General features: G+C 40.0%; 1 protein-coding gene across 1 annotated transcript in view; it reads right to left on the bottom strand.

Moving 5' to 3' along the window:
• LOC149175887 (poly [ADP-ribose] polymerase 2-like) overlaps positions 1-23,219 on the bottom strand; it is a 445,779-nt gene extending 422,560 nt beyond the window's left edge. The window contains exons 1-4 of the mRNA XM_089419780.1: positions 22,994-23,219; positions 22,586-22,708; positions 21,405-21,725; positions 20,559-21,051 (exon numbers count right to left, since the gene is read on the bottom strand). Of these exons, the coding sequence (XP_089275906.1) occupies positions 20,559-21,051; positions 21,405-21,725; positions 22,586-22,681 (910 nt within the window). The 5' untranslated portion in view covers positions 22,682-22,708; positions 22,994-23,219. The remainder of the gene's footprint in view (positions 1-20,558; positions 21,052-21,404; positions 21,726-22,585; positions 22,709-22,993) is intronic.
• Between the last annotated feature and the right edge of the window lie 219 nt (positions 23,220-23,438).

Genomic DNA, 23,438 nt, shown 5'->3' on the forward strand with positions numbered 1-23,438 from the left:
CTATAAAGGATGTATATGTGAATCCAGAGGGGCCTCAGGCGGAATTGCTACACTTTGGCGTCAGGATGAGTGGAACAGTACAACAGAAGTAATAGAACAGCATTGGGTAAAGACAATGTTGCAGAACAATATGAGCAAACAGCAGATTGTAATTTACAATGTCTATGCCCCTAATCATTATAGGGACAAAGAAGTTTGTTGGGATTCCCTCAGCAAGAACATAGCAGAAGAAGACAGCAGCAACATCATTTTAGGGGGTGACTTAAATCTAATATTACATGCCAATGAAAAGCGTGGAGGAAGCTTCACTTCAGACCCTTTTAGAAACCAGCTGGAAAACATAATGCAACGTGGTGATCTTGTCGATATCATCCCAAAAAATCGTAAATACACCTGGAATAATCGCAGATTGGGCAGCAGTAATATTATGGAGAGACTTGATCGATTTCTGGTAAATATCTCCTTTCTCTCCACCTTTTCAGCTGTCAACGCCACCATTCTTCCCTTTGCTGCCTCAGATCATTTTCCCACTACATTAGCTCTTGAATCTCACTGTCCTCTGGGCCCACTACCCTTTAAATACAATCATATATGGAACGACTACCAAGCAGTCAAAGATCTGGTCCAGCAAACCTGGTGTCAACATGTTGAAGGATCTCCAAGCTTTATATGGGAGAGTAAACTCAAAAATGTGAAAAATGCGCTAAAGAATTGGGCCAAAACGCATTATAAAGAGCCAGAAGAAAAACAACGAGAGGTGAAAGCCAAAATTGAAGACCTTCACCATGAAATAGAAGAACAAGAGTACCAACAGGCTGAAAAGATTCAAGAAGAAAACCTTTACAACCAGCTATGCAGCATTAGAAGAGAAGAGGAGGAAAAATGGCATATAAAATCTAGGCAGACTTGGCTGAAAAGCGGAGATAAGAACACAACGTTTTTTCACAAGCAAGCCACTATTCGGCAATTAAGAAACAACATAACAGCCATCAAAGATAACGCAGGGACTCAACACAGGGATCAAACAGCCATCAAAAGCGCTGCCTCAGACCATTACAAAGAGCTCTTAACTGAATCAGGAGAGGAGGAAAACTATGCCGACCTCCTGCAGCATTTGCCAACAAAGATTACAGCAGAATTAAATGAAAGGTTGACAGAAGAAATAAAAGAGGAAGAAATCAAGGAAGCAATTTGGTGCCTCCTGGGCCAAATGGCTTTTCCATATGTTTTTACAGAGAATATTGGGAAATAATAAAAAAGGACCTCATTAAATATTTTAAATGGATTCAGAGGAAAAGCAAAATAGGAGGTTACACAAACTCAACACATCTGGCCCTCATTCCAAAGGAGAACCGCCCTTCCAATTTTTCCTGTTTCAGACCAATATCATTATGTAATTCTTCCTACAAAATCTTCACAAAAGTCCTGGCTTCCCGTCTCAAACCTCTCCTGCCAATGCTAATCTCTGAAAATCAAGGAGGCTTTATGGCTAATAGGCAAATCTCAGACTCTATCCTCTTAGTTCAGGAAGCCATTCATTCAAGCCATTCTAGGAATGAAAAGGGCTTCATTCTGAAATTGGACCTGGCAAATGCCTTCGATAGGGTAAGACATTCCTTTCTATTTGTTGTTCTTCAGAAAATGGGCTTCTCCTCCGCCTTCATTAAAATCATAAGAGCTTGTATCTCTGGGCCTTGGATTGCTCCTCTTATCAATGGCAGACCGGGGCCTTCCTTTCGATCCTCAAGAGGATTACGGCAAGGTTGTCCTTTATCTCCCTATCTTTTCCTCTTAATGGCTGAGTCCTTCAGTTGTGCGCTTGACCATAAGCAGCAGACAGGCCTCATCACTGGTATTAAATTCGAAGATGGAGTGAAAAACATCAATCACTCTCAATTTGCCGATGATACCCTGCTGCTTGGAGGAGCGACCACAATCATAGCTCGAAGATTCAAATCCTTATTAGACAAATTCATGAGATACTCAGGGGGACTGATTAACCACCTCAAAAGTTGTATTTATGGATGGAATGCCTCAGCTCACACACTCCAAAGCATTGCCAACATATTTGGTGTTCCTTGCAAGACAAATTGGGATCACTTCAGCTACCTGGGAATGCCTGTGAGTATAGGGAAAACAAGGGTTGATGTTTGGGACTTAACTTTAGATAAAATGAAAAGAAAAGTCCAAAAGTGGGGAACTACTTGGCTCAACCCAGCTGGACGACTGGTGCTCCTCAAATCGGGCCTTTCCTCTCTTCCCCTTTATCAATTTTCCCTTTCTCAAGCTCCAGCTTCTTTTCTCAGCAAAATGGACAGTGTTCTCAGATTCTTCCTTTGGCAGGGGGGAAAAATGAGAAAAAAAAATTCAACTTGGTAGGATGGAAACAAGTCATCCAAAACCAAGAGAAAGGAGGCCTTGGCATCAGATCTCCAACACTCACAAATTTAGCCTTTGGCAGAAAATTAGTCTGGAGACTTATTGGAGGCCATTCTGCCTGGTGGAAAAAAGTTTTGGAGGCCAAATACCTCAGTCACCCAAGGCAGCAACTGCTTACAGTTGAAATACCCAACAGAAACTGCACAAAGATTTGGAAACTCTGTAAAAAAGCCATCCCCTTTATGGCTCAAAACGTCTCCAAGGTGCCTAAAGGAGGCAAGGAAATCAACATCGGCGCTGACAAAATTATGGGGAATCCGCCTCTCAACAGTCTCCCAGGTATGGCTTCAATGATATTGTTTCTTCAAAGCAAAGGAATAAGCAATTTAGACCAAATTTCTCAATGGGACGCAACAACCCATGCTTGGATGCGATGGAATTTTCCTCCCATCCCTCAACGCCTCAAAGAGAAATTCGATGAATTCTGCAAACATCTTCACAGCATTGCGCCCACTCTTAAAAATGGCAAGGACGAATTCAGATGGGACCCCACTGGCACCAGCTATTCAACACAAGCAGGTTATGACTATTTATGCAGCAAGGACTACCCGGCATCAACATGGATATATAGGAAAACAGTGTGGAAAGCAGAAGCAATCCCTAAGGTGAAATTTTTTATGTGGACCCTTTTAAAAGGAAAAACTCTCACTGCAGAGAATCTTAAAAAAAGAGGCATTGCTGGACCATCCAGATGTCCTAATTGTCAAGAAGCAGAGGAGTCTATTCAACATCTCTTCATCTCGTGCCCCTTTGCTCTTTCCTGCTGGAATAGCATTAATCCCTCTGTGTCTCCCTTTTGGAATTCTCAACTATCCATTGGAGAAGCTCTTAACAACTGGAAAAGAAATTACCCCTGTCAATCCATGAAAAATAATCCTACCAAGAGAGTGTGGGATGCGCTCCCTCTGGCCCTTTTATGGAGAATATGGATTGCTCGGAACAGCAAGATATTCAAAGACAAAGAGACACCAATCAGGCATCTATGTAACAAGGCTAAAAGTCTGGCAGTTGAAACCATTGCTTCTAAGATCACAAAAAAAATTGATATAACAAGTCTTTGGACTGAGGAAAAAGATTTCATAATGAGCTTAATAGACAAGGCTAGCATCTCTTCAGCAGTAAAAACCTATAGCAGCCTGGGCAATACTCACAGACACAGATGGAAAATTCGATTAAAGCAGGACGATTTCAACAACTGGCTCCGCTCAAGCAACATCCACTCCTTATTCTTTGACGGTGCCTCCAAATCAAACCCGGGAGCGGCGGGAGCAGGGGGTGTCATCTACAATCCCAATGGGGAGCCCTTAGTCACCTTTGAATGGGGATTAGGGACCCTCTCAAACAACAGAGCTGAGGCTCTAGCTCTCTACCAAGGTATTCTTCAGTTACAGGCTCAGGGAATTCAAAAAGCTAAGATCTTCGGCGACTCTGCTATCATTATTGATTTAATGACTAGCAAGCGGGAAGCCTCCAATATCTTCTTGCAGCAAACCATCCGTAGATGTCAAGTCTTGGTCAATCAAGCACAGGAATTTCAACTCTACCATATCCTTCGTTCCATCAACCAAGAATCCTCTGTAACAACAAGGACTCGTACCAATTCCTTCCTTGATTACCATGATTTGCTCAAATATCTCATATCAAATGACCTGCGCCTTTCTCACGATGTATCCTGATCAAATTTACAATAATCCCGAGGTTCTCTGTCATACACCGCCGAAAATCCTTGCTTATCTCATTGTTGATCCCTCTGTCTTTTCGAATTCATGCAGCTCTTGTGATGCTCCCTTACAGCTAGTCCTTCAAGCCTTTCAGCCTGCCGGCTTCTTATCCCGGGATGCTCCCTCCTTATCCACAAGCTCCGCTCTCCTTCCACGTTCGCCCCTCTGCTATCAGCTTCTTGGACTACAGTTGGCTTGCTCTCTCATATCCAGCGCTCACATATCCAGCTTTCTCTTCATCTCACAGGAATCTATAGACATTCTCAATTTTATGATGGAAAATATCAACGCCCCAAGCACCAGTTCCTCTAGCATAAAGGTAGCAGAAGCTGACAGCTGCCCGGAGGATTCCACTGCTCGACAGATCTGTCACATAAGTATAGATTAGATGTTTTGTAAAGTCTGTTTAATTCTGTTTCAGTTTGTTCGAATCTATAACTATGTTATTGCCTTTCAAGTTGAAATGAAAATGAAAGCAATTCAGCTGAATGCTTCAATGTAATACAGTTGCAAGCTCATCCAATGAGCTATACTCATGTAATGTTGGAGCTTAGCCTCCCTATCCTTTTTTTAATACAACCAGCAGCCGAATTTGTTAAAAAAAAAAAAAACATGTGAATGATAATCTTAGTGGTGAACTTTGATTAGCTCTCCCATGAAACTTCTTGATCCATTGCATAGGTAATTGCAATGGTTGTTGGTGCTAAGGTATCAATTACCCTTCCTCAACAACCTTTTTGGTCATTTAATCGGCTCATAGACCCCATCCACTCAATGATAAGGCATTGGCCCTCCTTTGTTGATGATCACTTTAACTTTAATCCATAAATTGTTTATCCTCTTTTCCTTAACTTGTTTCAGCCCTTTCAAGACAAAGCTCTCAAACTAAGGCTTAATGCAAATTCCTAGGCAAGGTGAACTTTTGGTGTTGGAGAGTCTAAATGCCAAGAGGATAGTGGTTGCCACAAAATCACTTCTTTTGGTAGGCATTCACTTCAATTTCATCCATAAATTTCTTTGCCCTTCCTCCTCAACAACCTTTTTGGTCATTTAATCAGCTCATAGACCCCATCCACCCAATGATAAGGCATTGGCCCTCCTTTGTTGATGATCACTTTAACTTTAATCCATAAATGGTTTATCCTCTTTCCCTTAACTTGTTTTGGCCCTTTCAAGACAAATCTCTCAAACTAGGGCTTCATGCAAATTCCTAGACAAGGTGAACTTTTGGTGTTGGAGTGTCTAAAATTTAAATGCCAAGAGGATAGTGGTTGCCACAAAATCACTTCTTTCGGTAGGCATTCACTTCAATTTCCTCCATAAATTTCTTTGCCCTAGGGCAAACCCTAGTTTGGTGTTTCTTCAACTTAAGGGCTTCTTTGAGAGTTTCATGTGCCTTTGTTTTGTTGAAAATCATTGTTGGAAACCCTTTCTCCTCACCTTGACCTTGAGCCATCCCAACACCCAACTTGCTAATCAAGCCCTAGGTCTTGTGCCTCATCTGATAGGCCTCTATTAGGAAAATGAATTGCCTCCTATTGGAGCCTTGAGCCTAAATTGTGACTTTCTTATATAGGGCCTCATTGTGTCACCTTGGACCCTAACCTTAGAATACCCATTAGGTGACCTTCTTGTTGATTTTTCCAGTACGATAGATGCAAGTACTTCATTTTTGAACTATGATAATTACTTCCAATGATATAGATGTGTTTAGCACAGCAGTGAGATCATTAAGTAATTATACTTTAGAAATTAAACACCATATGCAAAAGAACAATAGAGATCACAAATGCACAAAGAGACAAGAAAATTTTTACGCTAGGAAAATCCACAATGGGGGAAAAACTAGACATCCTTTTCCTTAGAGAATCAATGCAACAAGAGATACATCGAAGTCAACTAACCAGCAAGATGACCATCCACCAAGGACCAAGTCAACCCTCCACAATTCTGCCCACAAAAGCTCTGCAACAAGGTCTTCAAGGGAGCCAAAAAACGTCCTACAAGACTGCCTGAAATTTCGCACTATGCCATAGAGATATACCACAGAAATAAGGTCTCCAAGAGGGCCAAAACTCATCCTCTATCTCACCCTCAACAATTTTGCAGTAGTCACATAATTTCATGCCTCAAAACCACAAGAGATGAGTCTTAGATATTCGCATCATTCTCAGAAAAATAGTGCCTCAGACCAAGCATTTATTCCACAGAAGATGTGCCTCAAACTTCACATATAATCCACAGGAGATTTTCCTCAAACTTTATCTTCTGCAGAAGATGTACCTCAGATTTCACATATATTCCACAGAAGATGTGTCTCAGACTTTACATATATTCCACAAACAATGTGCCTCAGACTTTGCTTATATTCCACTGAAGATGTGCGCCTCAAACCCTTTGTATTAGCCTCAAACCTTCGCATAAGCCTCAGACCAGATGATGCCCATTAGGAGGGATGTGAGTGGCTATTTATAGCCTTCCAATATGCGAATGGATACCTCTTCTGAGCTGGCTGACATGTCTCTTGGAGGGCCGACTTGATCACTTGTGGAGGCAAATACAAAATTCAAATTTTCATTTTTTCCACTCTTGATGAGCCTTATAATATTTTTCATTTTGAATACAAAAATAAATATTTTCTTTTTCTTGCAAGCATGAAGAACATGCCTCAAATAAATTTTCTTTTACAAATATCATTCATATTTCAACATTATAAATACAAATGAAAATATTTGAAGACCGACCATAGCTACAAAATTCAACACTCCCTCTTAGCTAGGGAGGTATTCATAATGACTATCTAGATGTTCTCTATATACATGATCTCTTTAAGGTATAACTCATTGATAGCATCAATATCTAGGTCAACACTCTTGACCTACATCTCCATCACCATCATCAATAGGTACCATAGCCCAGGCTAGCACTTCTAACCAATGGTACTCACTCAGCTAGTAACCATGATCCAATGAGTGCCTCACATCATGGTACTCCAACTAGTTCAAGGTTGCCATCACCCATGGTCAAACCCTAGGGATATCATGTCCCAAATCCAAAGGCCTCACTCTAGGCCATGATGTTGAAAAAGGCACCCACTCCATTAAGTGTCTGGGCCTCAGGGACCATTCTCTCTAGAATGCCTATCCCTCATGCTATCTCACCAACAGTCTGGGCCATGTCCCTATTGTCAGCAATAGTCTGATCCATGCCCCTATTGTCAAATCATCAACAGTCTAGGTCATGCTCTTGTCGTCATCAACAGTTTGAGCCATACCCCTATTGTCCACTCATCAACAGTTTGGGACATGCTCCTGTTGTCACTAACAATCTGAGCCATGCCCTTGTTGATGTCACATCAATACTCCCTCTCACTAATAGATGGGTCCTCCTCAAGTCCAAGCTTGTCCCTAAAGTATACAAACGTTGCTTAGGACAAAGGCTTTGTCAAGATATCAGTGGTCTGCTCATCAGTGAAGATATACTCAAGCTTCACTACTCTCTTCCTGTATTAAATCTCAGGGTGCCTCAACCTGTCATCAAGTTGTCATCTGCACCAGATCAAACAATCCTGCAAGTTGGGGCCATACTTCTTCTCAACTTGCCAACCAAGTTGCAATATATTTTGCGTCTGCAGTACTGAATGCAACAAATGTTTGCAACTTGCTCATCCAAGATATCCTAATAGGGCCCAAATTGAAACACATTAAATGTACTCTATCATCCGCACTCCCTGCCCAGTCAAAATCTATATATCCCTATAGTTGTATCTCACCGCTAGAGGCATACCTCAATAGTCAATATTGCTTTGTTGCAATTCAATGCTCTTGTCTCAATTCCATCTGGAACTGGCTCAAGGCGTTCACTACAGAGCAAATATTTGGTCTGATATTAGCCAAATACATCAACAATCCAAACAACTTTTGGTACATGGATAGATCTACTACATCAGACTTAGAATCCCTTCAGATTCATCACCATAGGAATTGCCATAGGCATGCATTTTATCATTCCAAATTTTTGAAGGATCTTGATGACATATTTTCCTTGCCTTAGAAGGATTTTACCACGTTTCTGTCAAACTTCTAGTCCCAAGTAGTAATGCATCAAGCCAAGATCCTTCATGTCAAATTCAAAGGCCAACTCCCTCTTACATTGAACAATAAGATGCTCTATACCTGTCAAGAACAAATCATCAACATGTAGTAGTAGCATCACGGGCTCACCCTTCACAACCTTGGAATCAGCAGCATTCTTAGAGAAACCAAGTCTTGTCAGATATTCATCAATTCTAGAATACCAAGCTCTCGGAGCTTGCTTGAGTCCATACAATGCCTTCTTTAATTTGCACTCGTGAGATTCTCTGTCATGAACCTCAAAACCTTGAGGTTGCTTTAGGTACACCTCTTCTTCAATAGCATCATCTCATAAACAAAGCAAGAGAAACAAGAGATCTAATCATGATGTGTTGGTAACTAGCGCAACGATTTCATCATAATCTTCTCCCTCTTTTAGGGAGATCCCTCTAGCCACGAATCTTGCCTTGTATTTCTCAATGTTGCTCCTAATGCATGAGCTCTTTTGTTTTCATCAAATCATATGAGATCAACCTTGATCCAATTCAATAAAAGTCTGTACAAAGCCTTCCTTTTGCTTACAAGTATAAGACTTCTTCATATGCCTCACAAACTTGAGATAGTTCTTACATACACTTCTTCTTTCATTGAGAAAGATGATCTCTACATTCATCTGACGTAGTTTTCAACAGAAATCATAAAGATAACAAAATGTCCCTTCATAGTCTTCTTCCCTCTTATTGAGGTAATCCTTTGCTTTTTACTACTTGCCATCCAACTTTGTTTTGGAAGATACCACTGACTTCTTCCCAGCATACTTCAATCTCGTTGATTTGTCTGCTCCCTTTGGGTCCAGATCTCATCTAGTACAATATCTCTCATCACAAACCCCTTTTATTGGGAGAGTCTACTTGTCACAACTTTGCTTTGTTCTTCCACCTGCTACCAAGGTCTAGGTAGCCTTTAAAATGTACTTGGAATCCTCACTTAGGAGGCCATGGAAGAACAATTACAACTAAGCAAAGGATACAGAAACAAGAGACTAAAAAGACAATAACAATAGTAATCAATAGGGAGGAGAGATATAGAATACTTATCTTTTTTAGAACTATAGGAGATTGTCAACGCCCTCTTAATCTTAGCCTTCTTGCATTCATCCTGCAACTTCCTCATCCTTGTATTTAACATCATCATGATGTCATACCTTCCTTGCACGAACTAGGGTTTCTCCTTTCAGTGGAAATGATCAATCCTAAGGTTTTGTCCACAAACCCTAGAGTTCTCTTATTCAAGCCCTTGCTAGGGTTTAAAGACCCTAGATATTCCAATAACCAAAACCGTAAAATTTGGTCAAGACTTTCAGTCTACCAAACGCTAGATATTCTTGCAAGTCCAACAGTAAAATGCCATCTAGTCTCAAACCCTTAGCAAGATACCAGATTGTGTTGGAAAAAAAAAATTCTTTCATCAATTATTCTGATAAACATGATCTGATCAATTTGTGTATTTCAGCTCTTCAATCTTTGAGGAGGAGCTTGGTCTCTTATCATGTCTACCCCTCAATACTCCCTTGTCATAACATAAGGTCTATGTTAGCAAATGGTGTTTAGCACTTTATACCTATAGATCCTTTCGACCTATGATCGAATACACCAAGATGGTTAGCATGTCATTCTTTAGTAGGATGCACATGCCATTCTTTAGTAGATGCACATCAGATTTTTAGCATCCAACATTGTAATGTGATTTCATGAGAAACAAATATTTCAACTTCATATTTGTGATAGTACCTTGGCTCAACATGTAGTGACGCTTTCAAACTACTCTTTGGAATGTTACTTTCAAAGTAACACAAACTCGAATTCTCATAGGACTTCTTTGGATTCTGTTGTATCTTTCATGAATGCCCTTTTATTGCAGACCTGTAATTTCACAGGCCTATATATACGTCCAATTCATTTCAGGGATCCATGAATACTACCCAAGTGACATATGCAGAGATATTCCTTCAATTTTAAGCAGTCCTTTAGTGGACTTCTTGAAGGACACCTAGTTTTGACATTAATTGGTGGTACCTTTTATCTAAAGATCTTTTGTCTTGTAGTCAATCCAAACAAACTTGGCTTCCAAGAATTTGAAGGATTTGGTCTCTTAGAATAATCTCCAAAACTAGTTATTATTAAGACTTCAAGATCATGATTACAAATGCCCATACATTTTCGGTCTTCTGAGGTTGACCTAAGGCTTATTCGAACTACTAAAATTGTTACTTTTGATCACTGAGGCATTTCAACCTATGAAATAGACCTGAAGTTGGAGTTTAGGATTTCGATTTACTTCAACTGATATTCTTAGACTTGATCCTTTTTGGTTCAACAAAGATAACACTTCTTAGTCTTGATCCTCTTAGTCTTCGCCATCTCATCCTTGTACTTCTTGAGTGGATCTGCATCTGCAGGTACAGCTACTACACTATTGACATAAGTTTTGAAATCCTGCTCATCTAGAAGGCAGGAGATCCTAGCCTTCCAGATCACATAGTTGGAGGCTCCGTCCAACCGATCTTGATCTCTCAACCCAGTTGATGTCATCTCTCCTGAAAAAGTTGAACTGCTTCCTCTTCTTCTTTGCGCAGTTGCTGCCCAGCTATTCGCACTCCCTTTTGAAGTGAGAAATATCGCAAACAGCTATTGTTGCTCTGCTAGAAAAAATTGGACTTCTTGGTTGGAAGTCCTCTGAGGAAGAAATTCCCTCAGTATGTGCTATTCTCTCCTTCTGACACTATTCTGTCAGCAACTGCTGCAAAATATATGCGTCCCAGCTAAAGATTTGCTCTGCAAGGAAAATACGTTGCTCCCTTCTGCCTCTGGAAGGCTTCGATCTGGAAATTGAATTTCTCTATCGACTCACTCAGAGAAATCGATCTTCCCTCAAAACTTCGACCTCCTTGGCCCAAGGACTACACTACCTCTGGGGTTTCGAATTGCTGCCTCTGCAGTAATTTCGAACTCCCTTCTTCCTTTTTGCAACTGAGCTCTTCTACTCGCAATCTGTAATTTGATACCATGTAAAAAATTGGTTACCCAATTCCTACTGCAGCAAACTGATAATATTTCACCTACTTGTTAAATTAATTGAACAAGTTACTTGCAATTTTCTACATCAAATACTGAAATACATACACTGCAGCCTACACAAAATAAAACACTGCAGAAACTAAATACTGCACTAGAGAGAAATAAACACACACATCAACACAGTTGTTTTTGGACAATGTCCCCGAAAAAACCCAATGTGGAAAAACTAGTGCGATAGCTGAGGGTTTTAATTATTATGAAATAGTACTCCCAGTACAAATCGTTAGATGCCCAAACTGGCAATCTAATACAGAGAAATACTAACAAATAGGTAATGAGGAAAAATCTCACACTGTCGAGCAATCTGAATCTAATCCAGGCCCTGAATAGATAGCCCCGCACTGGCTTTGCGCAACCTCTACGTCAACCTATGCAGATCTGTGTCAGCCTCTCTAGGGTCTGCGTCACCTCTTCCACAGATCTTCGTCTCTTGCTGTCTGGAACTTTGCTCCTCTGGCCCTCCGATCTCACACCCCGACTTCTGGCTCTAGAACTCGACTTCCCAGATGAATCTCAGACTCCCTCTAAAGCTCTGCATTGCCTCTACATGGCACTGTGTTGCCTCTCTAAACCTCACTCTGTATTCTCTGCCTTGCAATCCCTGGCTCTGGAAAACTCTCCTCTGGTCTACTATCCATGCCCTTCTCTCACTGCTTCGACTTTGCTAAATTACTTCCGGCAACTCACAGCTGCTGCTCAGGAAATCGACCTCCCAGCGAAATCGAACTGCATAAGTGTGTTCTCCAAGTGCCCATCGAATTCCTTCTTATAATCTCTCGTTGGAGCACCAACGGCCAAGATTAAAACATAATCAAGGGCTAAGATTAACTAGGAGTTGATCCTCGTCTTCTTCTAGAAGATTCACACCTGATTTAATTAATACCCTTTAATTAACCAGATTTCCTAAGTTTAGACTTAGGGAACCATTTAAAATAGTTAATTATTTTAATTAAATCATCTCTAGGTGGAATTTTCCCAAACGATTGCTGGAGAATGCATGTGTCTTAGCCTCTCTGCAAAATCTCACGACAAGAGCACATCCGATGCTACAAAAATCAACAGAAAATCCACGAAATTCTGCCACTGCTAATATGAACAATCTGAAACTAATTTATTTTCATACGGACACAGAATTTTTCTACCAAATTTTGCAACAGAATAGGAACAAAAATAAACCACAGTCACACAGTAGCAAAACACAATATTTTTTTTAGGGAACCCAACTGGGAAAACCCTCTACTTGTTTATTGATAGAAACCAAGCAAATGATCTCTTACAAATACAATTGTTTCACTTGGAGAATACATCCTTCTCCCTGCTTATCCTAAGCATGAAACCCTTGCATGAATCACAATCACGCTGCCTTCTTCCCTTGATGCTCCTCTACTCCAAATTCATGGCGCAAACCCAAGGAACCAAGTCCCTAATTCCTTGCAAAAGAGCTGATCCTTTAGCTCTTTAATTCTAGTGCATGAGCCAAGTGAAAACTACCTTCTACCAACTCACACAAGTCTTCTTCTTGTCACGCTCGCGTACAAGCTTACACATAAAACTAGTGCATACAAGAGTAAATACAATTGTGCCTTTGTTCCTTCTTTATATCAATTTGGATGGCTAAAATTAGTGAATTGTCTAATTAAGGAATGATTTTGTGATTGATTTAATATGAGTTAATTGCTCATGCAACTCGTCCTATTTGAAGTAGACCACTTGAAACTCAATCACTTATGTTTTTCCTCAATTAACTCACACTAGAAAATCAAGAACTCAATCTTCAAATTTAACACATCAGTTAACTACAACCTAACTCGTCCTAATTTTTAAGGACATTCCTAAATTTTAGGAACTCATCCTAAATTATAGGAATTAGCTCCTAACTTATAGGAATTGATTCCTAACTTATAGGATCTCGAGCATGCTAAAGAAGTACTTGTGGTCCCTTTGAATAAGGCACAAATCAGGGAACCCTTTCTCGCTATTATTTTCAACATGGCCCAAACAAAAGGAGTTACTGTCTACCATTAGTTAGAAAGTAACCTGGATGGTAATGCCATAAATATCAAGACCAAGGAGGATGTAGATGTATATGGTACAGAGAAGCATATTAATGATTCCGCATCACAAAATGAGGAAAGTATTCAACCACTGAAAGCAGACTATTTAAAGACAGTAGAAGATAAAGAACAGGTAGAAGGCTCTCCTCTATAATCTAGATTGTAAGTTTGGAAAGAGAGGAGAGGATTCAATCAATCTAGAGACCGATTCAGCAATCTAGAGATTACCATGCCACAACAGTGGAAGGTTTAATAGATCTAGAGACCGATTCAGCAATCTAAAGATTACCATGCCACAACAGTGGAAGGTTTAATAGATGAAGGATTTGAAATTGTTGAGGTTGCTGAAGCTGCCTCAACTCCTCTAATACGAGTGGCTGCGTCAGATTCTCCCAAGTCTTGGCAGCTTGATAAGTAGCCAAATCGTGGGATTAACTTTCAAGTTCATCTTTCAAGCTCTAGATACATGATGTTGAGGAACCTTCCGAAACAACGGTTGTGCATACCTCATCTTTTGCGATCCAGCATCAAGCAGTTTTGAGTTCAGATTATAATCTGGAAATGATATTGCCTTTGAAGAAATATCTACCCCGAAAACTATGGTCCATCTATCCAAAACAAATTCAAATAAATATTAATATGCAAGTCCGCTCCAATTGAACGAAGTAAGCCCCCTCCCAACAGTCATGACAGTTCAGTGATTAAACTTATATAAATACACTCAACCACCTCATTCGATTACCCAATTCAGTGAAGCAAGAAAACTCGGCTGAGCAAGGAATTCGGATCAGGTGAAAGCAAGAAACAAGTTCAGACTTCGACCTGTTTTTGTAGCTTGAACTCCACCAAGATTGATGAGCACTGAGACAGCTGCAGGGGTTGAAGGAATGCATATGATCCGAGGTTGAAATTGCAGTTAGAAAAGAAAGACCGCAAATCAAAGTTGAGATCAAACTGTGTGAGGGTCGAGTTTAGTACCATTTTCTGTGGTTCATTTTGTGACAAGGCTGAATTGTACAAGGATTATTTGGCTTAAAAATCTGCTCTGAAGAAATAAATAAAACAAACAAAAAAAATGTATTCAGGCCTATTTGTATTTGTACCAGACCTGTAACTGATTTGTAGCAGACTTTAAGAGCACAATCTGTGGCAGAGACTTATGACCTGTTGCAGACTTTTGATAGAAGGCTGAAACTATTTTTTTTAAAAGAAGCTCTGAATTGAAGTATATTGACATTCAAGGAATACATTGATGCCCAAACCTCTGACAAGGAGTTTCCAAGAACTAAGGACAGTTGAAGACAAGACAACTGCAGTAGCTGTGATCAAGCTTGAAAGAGAAAACCTGAGGATTTCATAGATGATTCCTGAAGATTTGAAAACAAAAAAGCAATTGACAGCAAATCTGAAGCATGACATGGACCTGAATTGGTGCTCAGCTGGGGATTGGAGACTCCAGTGAGTTGGTGCCCACAAATTCTGCTGAGTTGGTGGTCAGCTAAGCGGTTGGAGCCTCTTGTGGGTTGGTGCCCACGAACTCACAGATTTGGTTCTCAGTTAAGGATTGGTGTCCTTATTCGACAAGTTGTACCCTGAATTTGTAAAGGTTGGAGCCTTGAATTGTAGCTTTTGTACAAGTTGGAGTCTGAGCTTTTGTAACAGAGGATCGAAGTCCTCATCATTTGAATAATTATTATATAAGTTATTTTTTATTTTATTTTTCTGTGTTCTTGTATATTGTGATTCTAATCAAAGAAAAATCATAATTGGCTAATTAACAATTGAAAGAAATATTGGTTCACCCCCTCTCTCAGTATTTCCAAAAGTATCATGACTTGGATATGTATGAGAGCATCATTGTATTGATTTCCTTGGAGATAAGGATGTATCTAAATCAATGTTGCGAAAATCGCGATCGGAATTAAATCGGCAAGGGGAAAAAATCATAAAAATCGGGAAAAAAAATCGGTAAAAATTGGGAAAATTCATTTTTTTTCATTTTTTTAATATCTAAACTTTAAAGAGTCTACAACATAAAATAAATACATTGACACATAAATATGATAAAAGAATTAATATATAAGACGTGTAATATCATTTCTAATGCTACATCACACATAACAATGAATCACGTCTTGAATAGTAAGTCCTAACTCCTGAGTCCTAACTCCTGAGTCCCAACTCAGCCTCAAAATATCAACAAAAAATATAATAAAGTATCTCATATCATGAGTCATAATGTCATATACAATGAAATGAACCAAATAACTAATACTATTGATTTCCTCTGCCCCTCCTGTGAGAAAATGAAATAGCTTTCCTTTTCCCTCTAGATGTAGATGCCGGTGGAATTGGCAGTGGACTCTACTGTGCTCTAGAAGTTGAAGAACTAGGAGCTATAGGAGGTAGACCATGTCCTCTACTGGTGGCAGGGGTAGCCTAGATAGGTGGTGTCACCTCCTCCTCCTGTTCCTCCTCCTCCTCCCCCTCTACGCATTCCATTACCTCCTGCTCTAACCAATCATCGGCAGACTCCATGAGAGGCCTCTCAGCCTCAACCCTCCATGCAGCAGTGGTGTCAATCCCATCCAATGAGATGGCCTCCATCTCAAGTATCCTCTCAAGTTGCCTCACCCACAATCGAAAATTGTAGTAGACGTAGACCATGTCATTAAGTCGTTGGGACTCCAACCTGTACAAAGATCATAAAATAATAATTATAAAAAAATATATATATATATATATATATATTATTTAATAAATTCAAAAAATTAATTGGAAATTTGAAATATTTTAAGTTTCAAGTTTAACCTATTGCGCTTTTTGTTGTGTATTTTTTCAAATACACTCCAGTTGCGCTCGCATCTTGAGGAGCTACATGTTTAGCTGAGAATTCGAATGGCAAACTTTCGCAAATGGGGTACTCTGGCACCATAGCAAGTCCACCATGCATCTACAACAAAATTACAAATAAGATAAACATAAGAAAAAAATGAAATTTGAAAGTTGAAGCAAAGTATGAAGTTATGATCCCGGATCTGGGTGGCATTACTGACTCCACAGTTCTCCATGCAAGAAGTTAATGCCCAGTACTGCCAGCTGCAGAGCAGCGTGGCCTCCCGGGACGTAACCTCATGCGAGCAGGGAATGAGTATTAATGTGAGATCGGGTGGCGGATTTGCATTTAAGTTCTGCGTTGATCGACGCAACATTCCTCCTGTTATAATCATGCCGATCCATGGTTCACTCACCAAGCCTTGTGCTCAGTCGCGCGGTAATAGAACCTGGTTTGCGGGAGCTGTGGGTGATGGCTTAAATTTGGTGCACTGCCGCGGGCTCAAAGCCATCTCTCTCAAGGGTAATTTCTCCCCTGTTCTGGATTCTTGCTCTCTGTTGTTGTCTGCAATTTTTGTGGTTGTTTATAAGCTCTGTCATATTGTGGTGTCGGTCGCAAGCTCTGTTGGGCATCCCTCTTGCCTCACTCGACTCCGTCCTGTTGGTCATCCCGTCCATAACCCATTTGTGTCCTACCTTCTGTCTGTCATCATGGTTCGCTCGGGCAAGCGGCATCGTTCAGGGGGGCGTCGTGACAGCCGTCTGCATCCTCCAGTCGGTCATGCCATGGAAACGGCGCCGGAACCTTTCAATCCCTCCCCCGTCCATGAAGCTGGGCCTTCTGTTGGCTCTGGTCGGAAACCTATTCCGAACAGTGCTTTCCAAACAACGCACTTCAAATTTCAAAGTAATCTGCACAGGCCCCTGGTCACTGCCCACATCACCCTTATACTCTCGGAAGAGGAAAACCTTGTCTCCCCCTTGGCCTGCATCGCCCCTGATCCTTCTCCAGGCAGTGAGAATTCCTCGGACAAAGACAGCATGGAAAATTGGGAAAAAGAGAAAGCTAAACAGGAGGCTTTTCTCAAAAATCTTCCTCCCCTTGAAGATACAGGACCTGCAGCTGAGGACAGAACTCATGGCGAGGCGGAACATGCCATAGCAATCCCTGACAGCGATTTAAGCGGTAATGAAGGTTTGAAGACTGGTGATACAGGTCGGGATGAGAAGAAGGACCATGACCCAGCAAAGGAGAAGTAGCGCCACTTGGGACTGTCTCTTTTTGTTTCGACTTCGGTTTCAGGCTTGTGGTCAAGTTTCTATGCAGTTGTCCTACTGTTTTTTGGCTCGTATTTGATGACTCTTTATATGCTGGGTTGCAATGTTTTTTGTGTTTCTATGCTGGCTCAGTTCTCCTTCTCGGCAACGCATGTCTCTCTCTATGTCTGATTTCTGGTTTCTTGCACTTTGTAACTGGTTTCCCCAGCTTATGTCTGTAATGGGGCAGTTATGTTCTGTCGAGTGTTGTCACGCCTCGATAATATGTAAAAATATTTTGCCTTTCAGTTAATAGAAGTTAGTATTTGCAGAGAAAAAAAAAAAGTATGAAGTTATGAACTTGAAGAGGCAATGAAATTTGAAACAAACTAAAAAAATACCTGGCATTTTAGTCTTCCTATCAACCACAACCATCTCAAAGCTAAATGTGCCACCTGCCCTCTTGTATATCTCCATTTCTTTGGAGATTTCTGCACGTTCTGCTAGAGATCGCACCATCCTCTGAACACAGGTTAAGAACCCATCCATGATCTCAGCATCAAATAAGAACCCACATGGGTAAGAAAATGTGGGGTTCAAGTAAATCCCTGCAGCATGAATAAGACGATGGAGTGTGTTGTTCCATCGTTCATCAATCACTTCCCATAGGAGGAGTTGTTTCTGAAACCCCTCATCTCCCTTATCATCATAGTAAGCCCGAATGGATTCTTTGGCCATGTCCATGGCCCCATACAAATAGCCCATTGCAGGCTTCTCACCATCAACTAATCGAAAAACCTTTACCAAAGGTTCAGTAACGCTGCACACCTCCTACACTCCCACCTAAAAGTTTTCCTGGTATGAAACTAATCTGCATATGGCCTCTCCCTCTGGTTTGCGGCTAAATGTCAAAGCACGTCACTCATCTAGAAAAAACATTCTCTTTACATCCCACATAGAATTCAAGAGGGATTGAAGAGATATGAAACTGGTGGCAAACTGTCTAATGGCGGAGCACAAAAACTCCTTGTTGTTGGTGAATTTTCTCATCAAGCTAAGCACAGATGCATGATTATATATAAATTTTGTAATGTTTTTTTTATGAGTCAAAAATATCTTTGACAAAGGAAATTTTTCCTATGTCCTCCAACATCAAATCAATACAATGTGCAGCACAAGGTGTCCAAAATCAAGTAGGATGCCTTTCCATAAGCATCTTGCCAGCAGCAACATAATTTGCAGCATTGTCTGTTATGACTTGGACAACATGTTTTGCACCCACCTCTAAAATAAACACATCCAGCAAATCACATAATAATTTTGCATCTTTGATATGTGAAAATGCATCAACAGATTTCATAAACATTGTCCCCTTGGGACAACTAACCAAGAAGTTTATAAGGGTTCTCCCCTTTTGGTCGGTCCAACCATTTTGACATCACAGTGCATCTTGTTTGTGCCCATGATGCCCTAAACTTCTCCAATCTTTTGGTGTAGTCAACATTTTCATTTTGAAGAATGGGGCCTCTAAAGTCATCATAAGAAGGGATTTTGTACCCTGGGCCAACAATTGCAATAGCATCAACAACAGACTGGAAAAATGGATTATTCCTTGCAACGCTAAAAGAAATATCACTCCAAAGGAAAAACTTGCCCAAAAACTTGTCAGCTTGTTCTTTCTCCTTTTTTTAAGCATTGAAATGATAGATGGTTGTGAACTAGCCATGGTTCTAGGAACAAAAAATGAGGAGGTAGCTACAGGGTTGGTTGTAGACATTGATGCTGAAGTAGAACCTATCCCACTTCCATATTCATATCCTAACACACTCTCTGCTAGTTGCTTCTTCAGATCTGCTTTGGTCACTTTGTCTTGCTCTAATTCTTCCAATGATCTCGTGGCTCTTCGGATGATTTCCGCATTTGTATTGGTGCAAGGCCCTACATCACGTCCAAGGATTTGTGCAAGGTGATACTTCAATCTATAGATTTTAAATAACTCAATGCTCCATACTCACAACAAGATTCAATTTCTCTTTAAGCAACAGGTAAACTAATAATCATCAATGCAATCGTCCCTCCAAATTCAATGAACATTCCAAGGAAAACCAATGTGAATTGCTGGACTAATAAGCAGTCATCCAAATATAACCATTTGAGATATAAAGAGCATATTTGGAAAAGAAGAAATTCGTCTATGCATCTGAAAGGCATCTTGCACACTTTTCATTAGTAAGTCGTAGTTTTGGGTAGACAGTGTAGTTGAATGACAGAGGAACAAAACCCTCAATGGCACTCCTTATGTCAATTTCTGATATGGGTTGTCTGGTTTCATCTATGTTTATGTGAATAGCATAGATTGTATTTCTCTTGTATGATCTGGCTGGACAGGTTTGGATAGATAGATAGATGAATCTTAGTCTCTATAAGGCCCATTTACTAATATTATGTTTTCGATTCAGAACTATTAGGCTTATTCTAGCTGTTTACAGCTAATCTAAGCCATATTTCAGTAGCTAAGCAACAAGTGCCCAATTCTTATAGTTGAACCATGTTATATAAGAAAACGAGCTATGTAAAGGCCCACATCTCAAAGTGAGATTATTGTGCAAATAGTGCTAGAGATTTTGATTCTTGAACTACTTGTAATTTCCAGATAATGGAAACTATCAGCAGGGTGCTTCATTGCGTCAGTGGCAATGGATATATTTGAAAATTTGATGTTTATAGTATATACTATGCCTATTTTTCATAAGCTTTTCCAGGGGGACGACTTGAGGTTTAAATTGAACTGTACCATAGCAAAGTTCATGGGTTTCTGATCAGATGCATTCATACTCTGTTTCAAATAACATCAGATAGTTTGCGAGATTTTGATAAATCAAGAAAATTTTCACTGTATCTCTCCCAAGGAAATTCAATCCCATTCTCAGAGCAAACATCCTTGAGAAACTATCCTTCACACAAACATGAACAGACCTTAATCAGAACAGTACTAATGATGCAAACAGTCTTGTTAATAAACTTGAGAAATTTTGCCATTACCTTGCTCATTTTGTTCATCTAATTTGACAGCAATTGAACTGTCTTTCATCGTTGCACCAAGCCTTTCAACAAGAACCTTCTTAGTTCCAGAAGTTGAAAGTCCACGAGTAGAAAGCTCCTGCCGTAACCCATCAACAGTCATAGCATTGATATCTATGTCTTTTTTTCTTTTGGAAGAATCTATTTCATTATCATCTTTGAGTGTTGATATTTTCTCTGAGATCGATTGGTTTCTCTTTTCATCAGCCACTGGAATTGTAATTTTAACATCATCTTTACATTTCTGTGTATCCGTGTCTCCATCTTGGGAGTGAACTTTTGTGGACCCATCCCTTTCCTTAACAGAAATATCTGTACTGTCTCTGTCTCTAGATTGTTTGGTCGAGGGCATGTTGTTTCTTTCCTTATTCACTGCCGAGTCTATATTGTCAGTGGATATGTTGCCATCCTTCGACTTCAGTTCATCCATAATAGCTTTGTCAAGTCTAACTACCTGCAAAATTGATAGACTTGCCATTAGGGTTCAAAGTAGCGTTGAGTTTACATCTGCTTGACTACTGAAACATTTTGTTTCCAGACTTGATTAACCTGTATGACTATTATTTCAAAGCAAATTTAACCTAAAACACAAAGTAACATTGGCAAATTTGCTGTGGTGAGTTTAATTTACATGCAGCGATTGGATAAACAACTTCCAAAACTACAATAAGATTTTACCAAAGCACAGAAAAATAGGAGTTCATTATGAAGAGAGCTGAGCTTACCACATTGCTTATTTTCAGGTTTAGTTTTAGTTCGTTTAATAAATACTACCACATAAGCAACAGAATGAACACATAAGTTTACCAAATCAGACTTTCGTCCAGAAGTATCAAGGCCACGCTTAGCCAGCTCATTGCGAAGCTCTTGCACTTTGAGAGTATGTGCCATTGTCACTGAGTCACCCTTTTTGGAAGTATTGCTATCTTTGTCATCTTCGTCGAGAGATTGCTTGTGCCTTTTCCCTCCACCCACTGCTGAATCTGTATTGAATTCATCGGTGGAATGTTTTTTACCGTTATCGTCATCTCTCCTTTTATCCACTTCCATGTCTGACGTCTTAAGATGGGGATCATTGCCAGCTTTTGAGTTCAGTTCATCTATAATAGCAGCATTAAGTCGATCTGCCTGAAAATAGATAATTATATGACTTTGTGCTCGAGATAACATCACAATTCAGTTTAGAACTGATTATCTAACAAAGCCTTGTGTTATCATTCTTGATTGATCTTTAAAACAGTTATGAGGAAAAAAGGAACAGGAACGAGGCTACAAGGTTTCAGGGGATCAGAAACATGGACCCACTATCCCTCCTAGCACATACCATGCATGTAAAATTGATTAGTTATGTACTAGCGTACTGTCGAGACAGGTATGTAAAGGATGGTCCAACTAGCAATGGATCTCCTGCTCAAGTTTCTGATAACATAGGCAACAGATGATTGTTTGTTTAATGCACATGAAGTGATTATGTGCACAAGCAATGGAAACCGCCAAAGTCAACCTCAGTGTTGCAAAACTCGGCATTGGCAAAAAATCTGCCAGGACCATCATCTCGGGAAATCAGAAAAATTGGGGCCAAAAAAGCCGAACAGGCAAAAACTGGGCAAACATAAACTCGGACCTGAAAACACACAGAAAATTTGAGCTTGCAGATTTTCGTAGTTACAATTCAATTTGTCAATCTGTTTTTTCTTCTGGAGAAACTGCATATCTTGATTGAACTCGACGTTTAGGGTAGATGTTTTCGGCGGAGCATTTCCATCAAGAAACACAGTTTCTCCAGAAAAGATTGACAAGATGAATTCTAACTGTGAAAAGCTGGAAACATCAAAAGCTCTGGAAAAATAGGGAAAATAGAAGAGTTTCGCAACACTTCTGATTATACCCAAATCTGGAAAAAATGGATGTAACCATGAAGTGATGTTAGATTATATCATTAGTTACATGATTCATACAATATAAGTCACAGGATGAGTATTGGCTACCAGCTCAGGCTTTCGTCCAGTGGTATCAAGGCCACGCTTGGCGAGCTCATCGCGAAGCTCCTGCACTTTGAGCTTATATGGCTGATTAGGTTCCATGACTGACACTACAGACACCTCGCCTTCCTGCAAATTTCGAATTAAAAAATCAGGGAAGTTAATATTCAAATTTGGGGTCATTGCCAACCTTTGAGTTCACTTCATCAATAACAACTACTAACGAGAAGTTCATCGATATCGAACTTATGTAAAATTATAAACAGGCTTCCTGACCCGATTCAATCCTAAAACCATTCCTTCAAGGCACATTTGCTTCTATCATTGTAGCCAATATGATTATAGCACAGTTGAAATACCCCAGTCGGATTCATATGCTGGTTAATGTACTGTAAATTATCAGAATTAGCTTACCGGTTTAACCTCTGCAGCAAAGAGACGGGAATCGAAATGAGAAGTTGAGAATGGAGATCAATACAGGATTTGAAATGAGAAGACACGAAGCAGATGGAGAGCTATAAATTGGCGGGAGCGCGTGAACGAGGTAGAGGCTTCCCCAACACACCAACTCACAAAAAGGGGCTTCCCCAACCAATGAATGCAAAATGTTGCTACTAAGATATATAGCTCGTATGGCCTATGAATGCTGCATTGAATTAGTGGAGTCCACGATGGAATACTGTAACATAATTTCTTTTGTGATAGACCATTTATAAGGTGGTATTTCATGGTATGAGGTCAATGGTTACATCATTTAAATGCAAGTTAATGGCATTTTCAGAAAGCTTGACCACCGTAAAGGACCCACAAACGAGTATGATCCAACTTGAAAGCATTTGGGAATAAAATCACGGTGGCA

Source organism: Pinus tabuliformis, chromosome 4_1, assembly GCF_031772625.1.
Source record: "Pinus tabuliformis cultivar Carrire ecotype Pingquan chromosome 4_1, CPIR1, whole genome shotgun sequence".
Taxonomy (NCBI): domain Eukaryota; kingdom Viridiplantae; phylum Streptophyta; class Pinopsida; order Pinales; family Pinaceae; genus Pinus; species Pinus tabuliformis.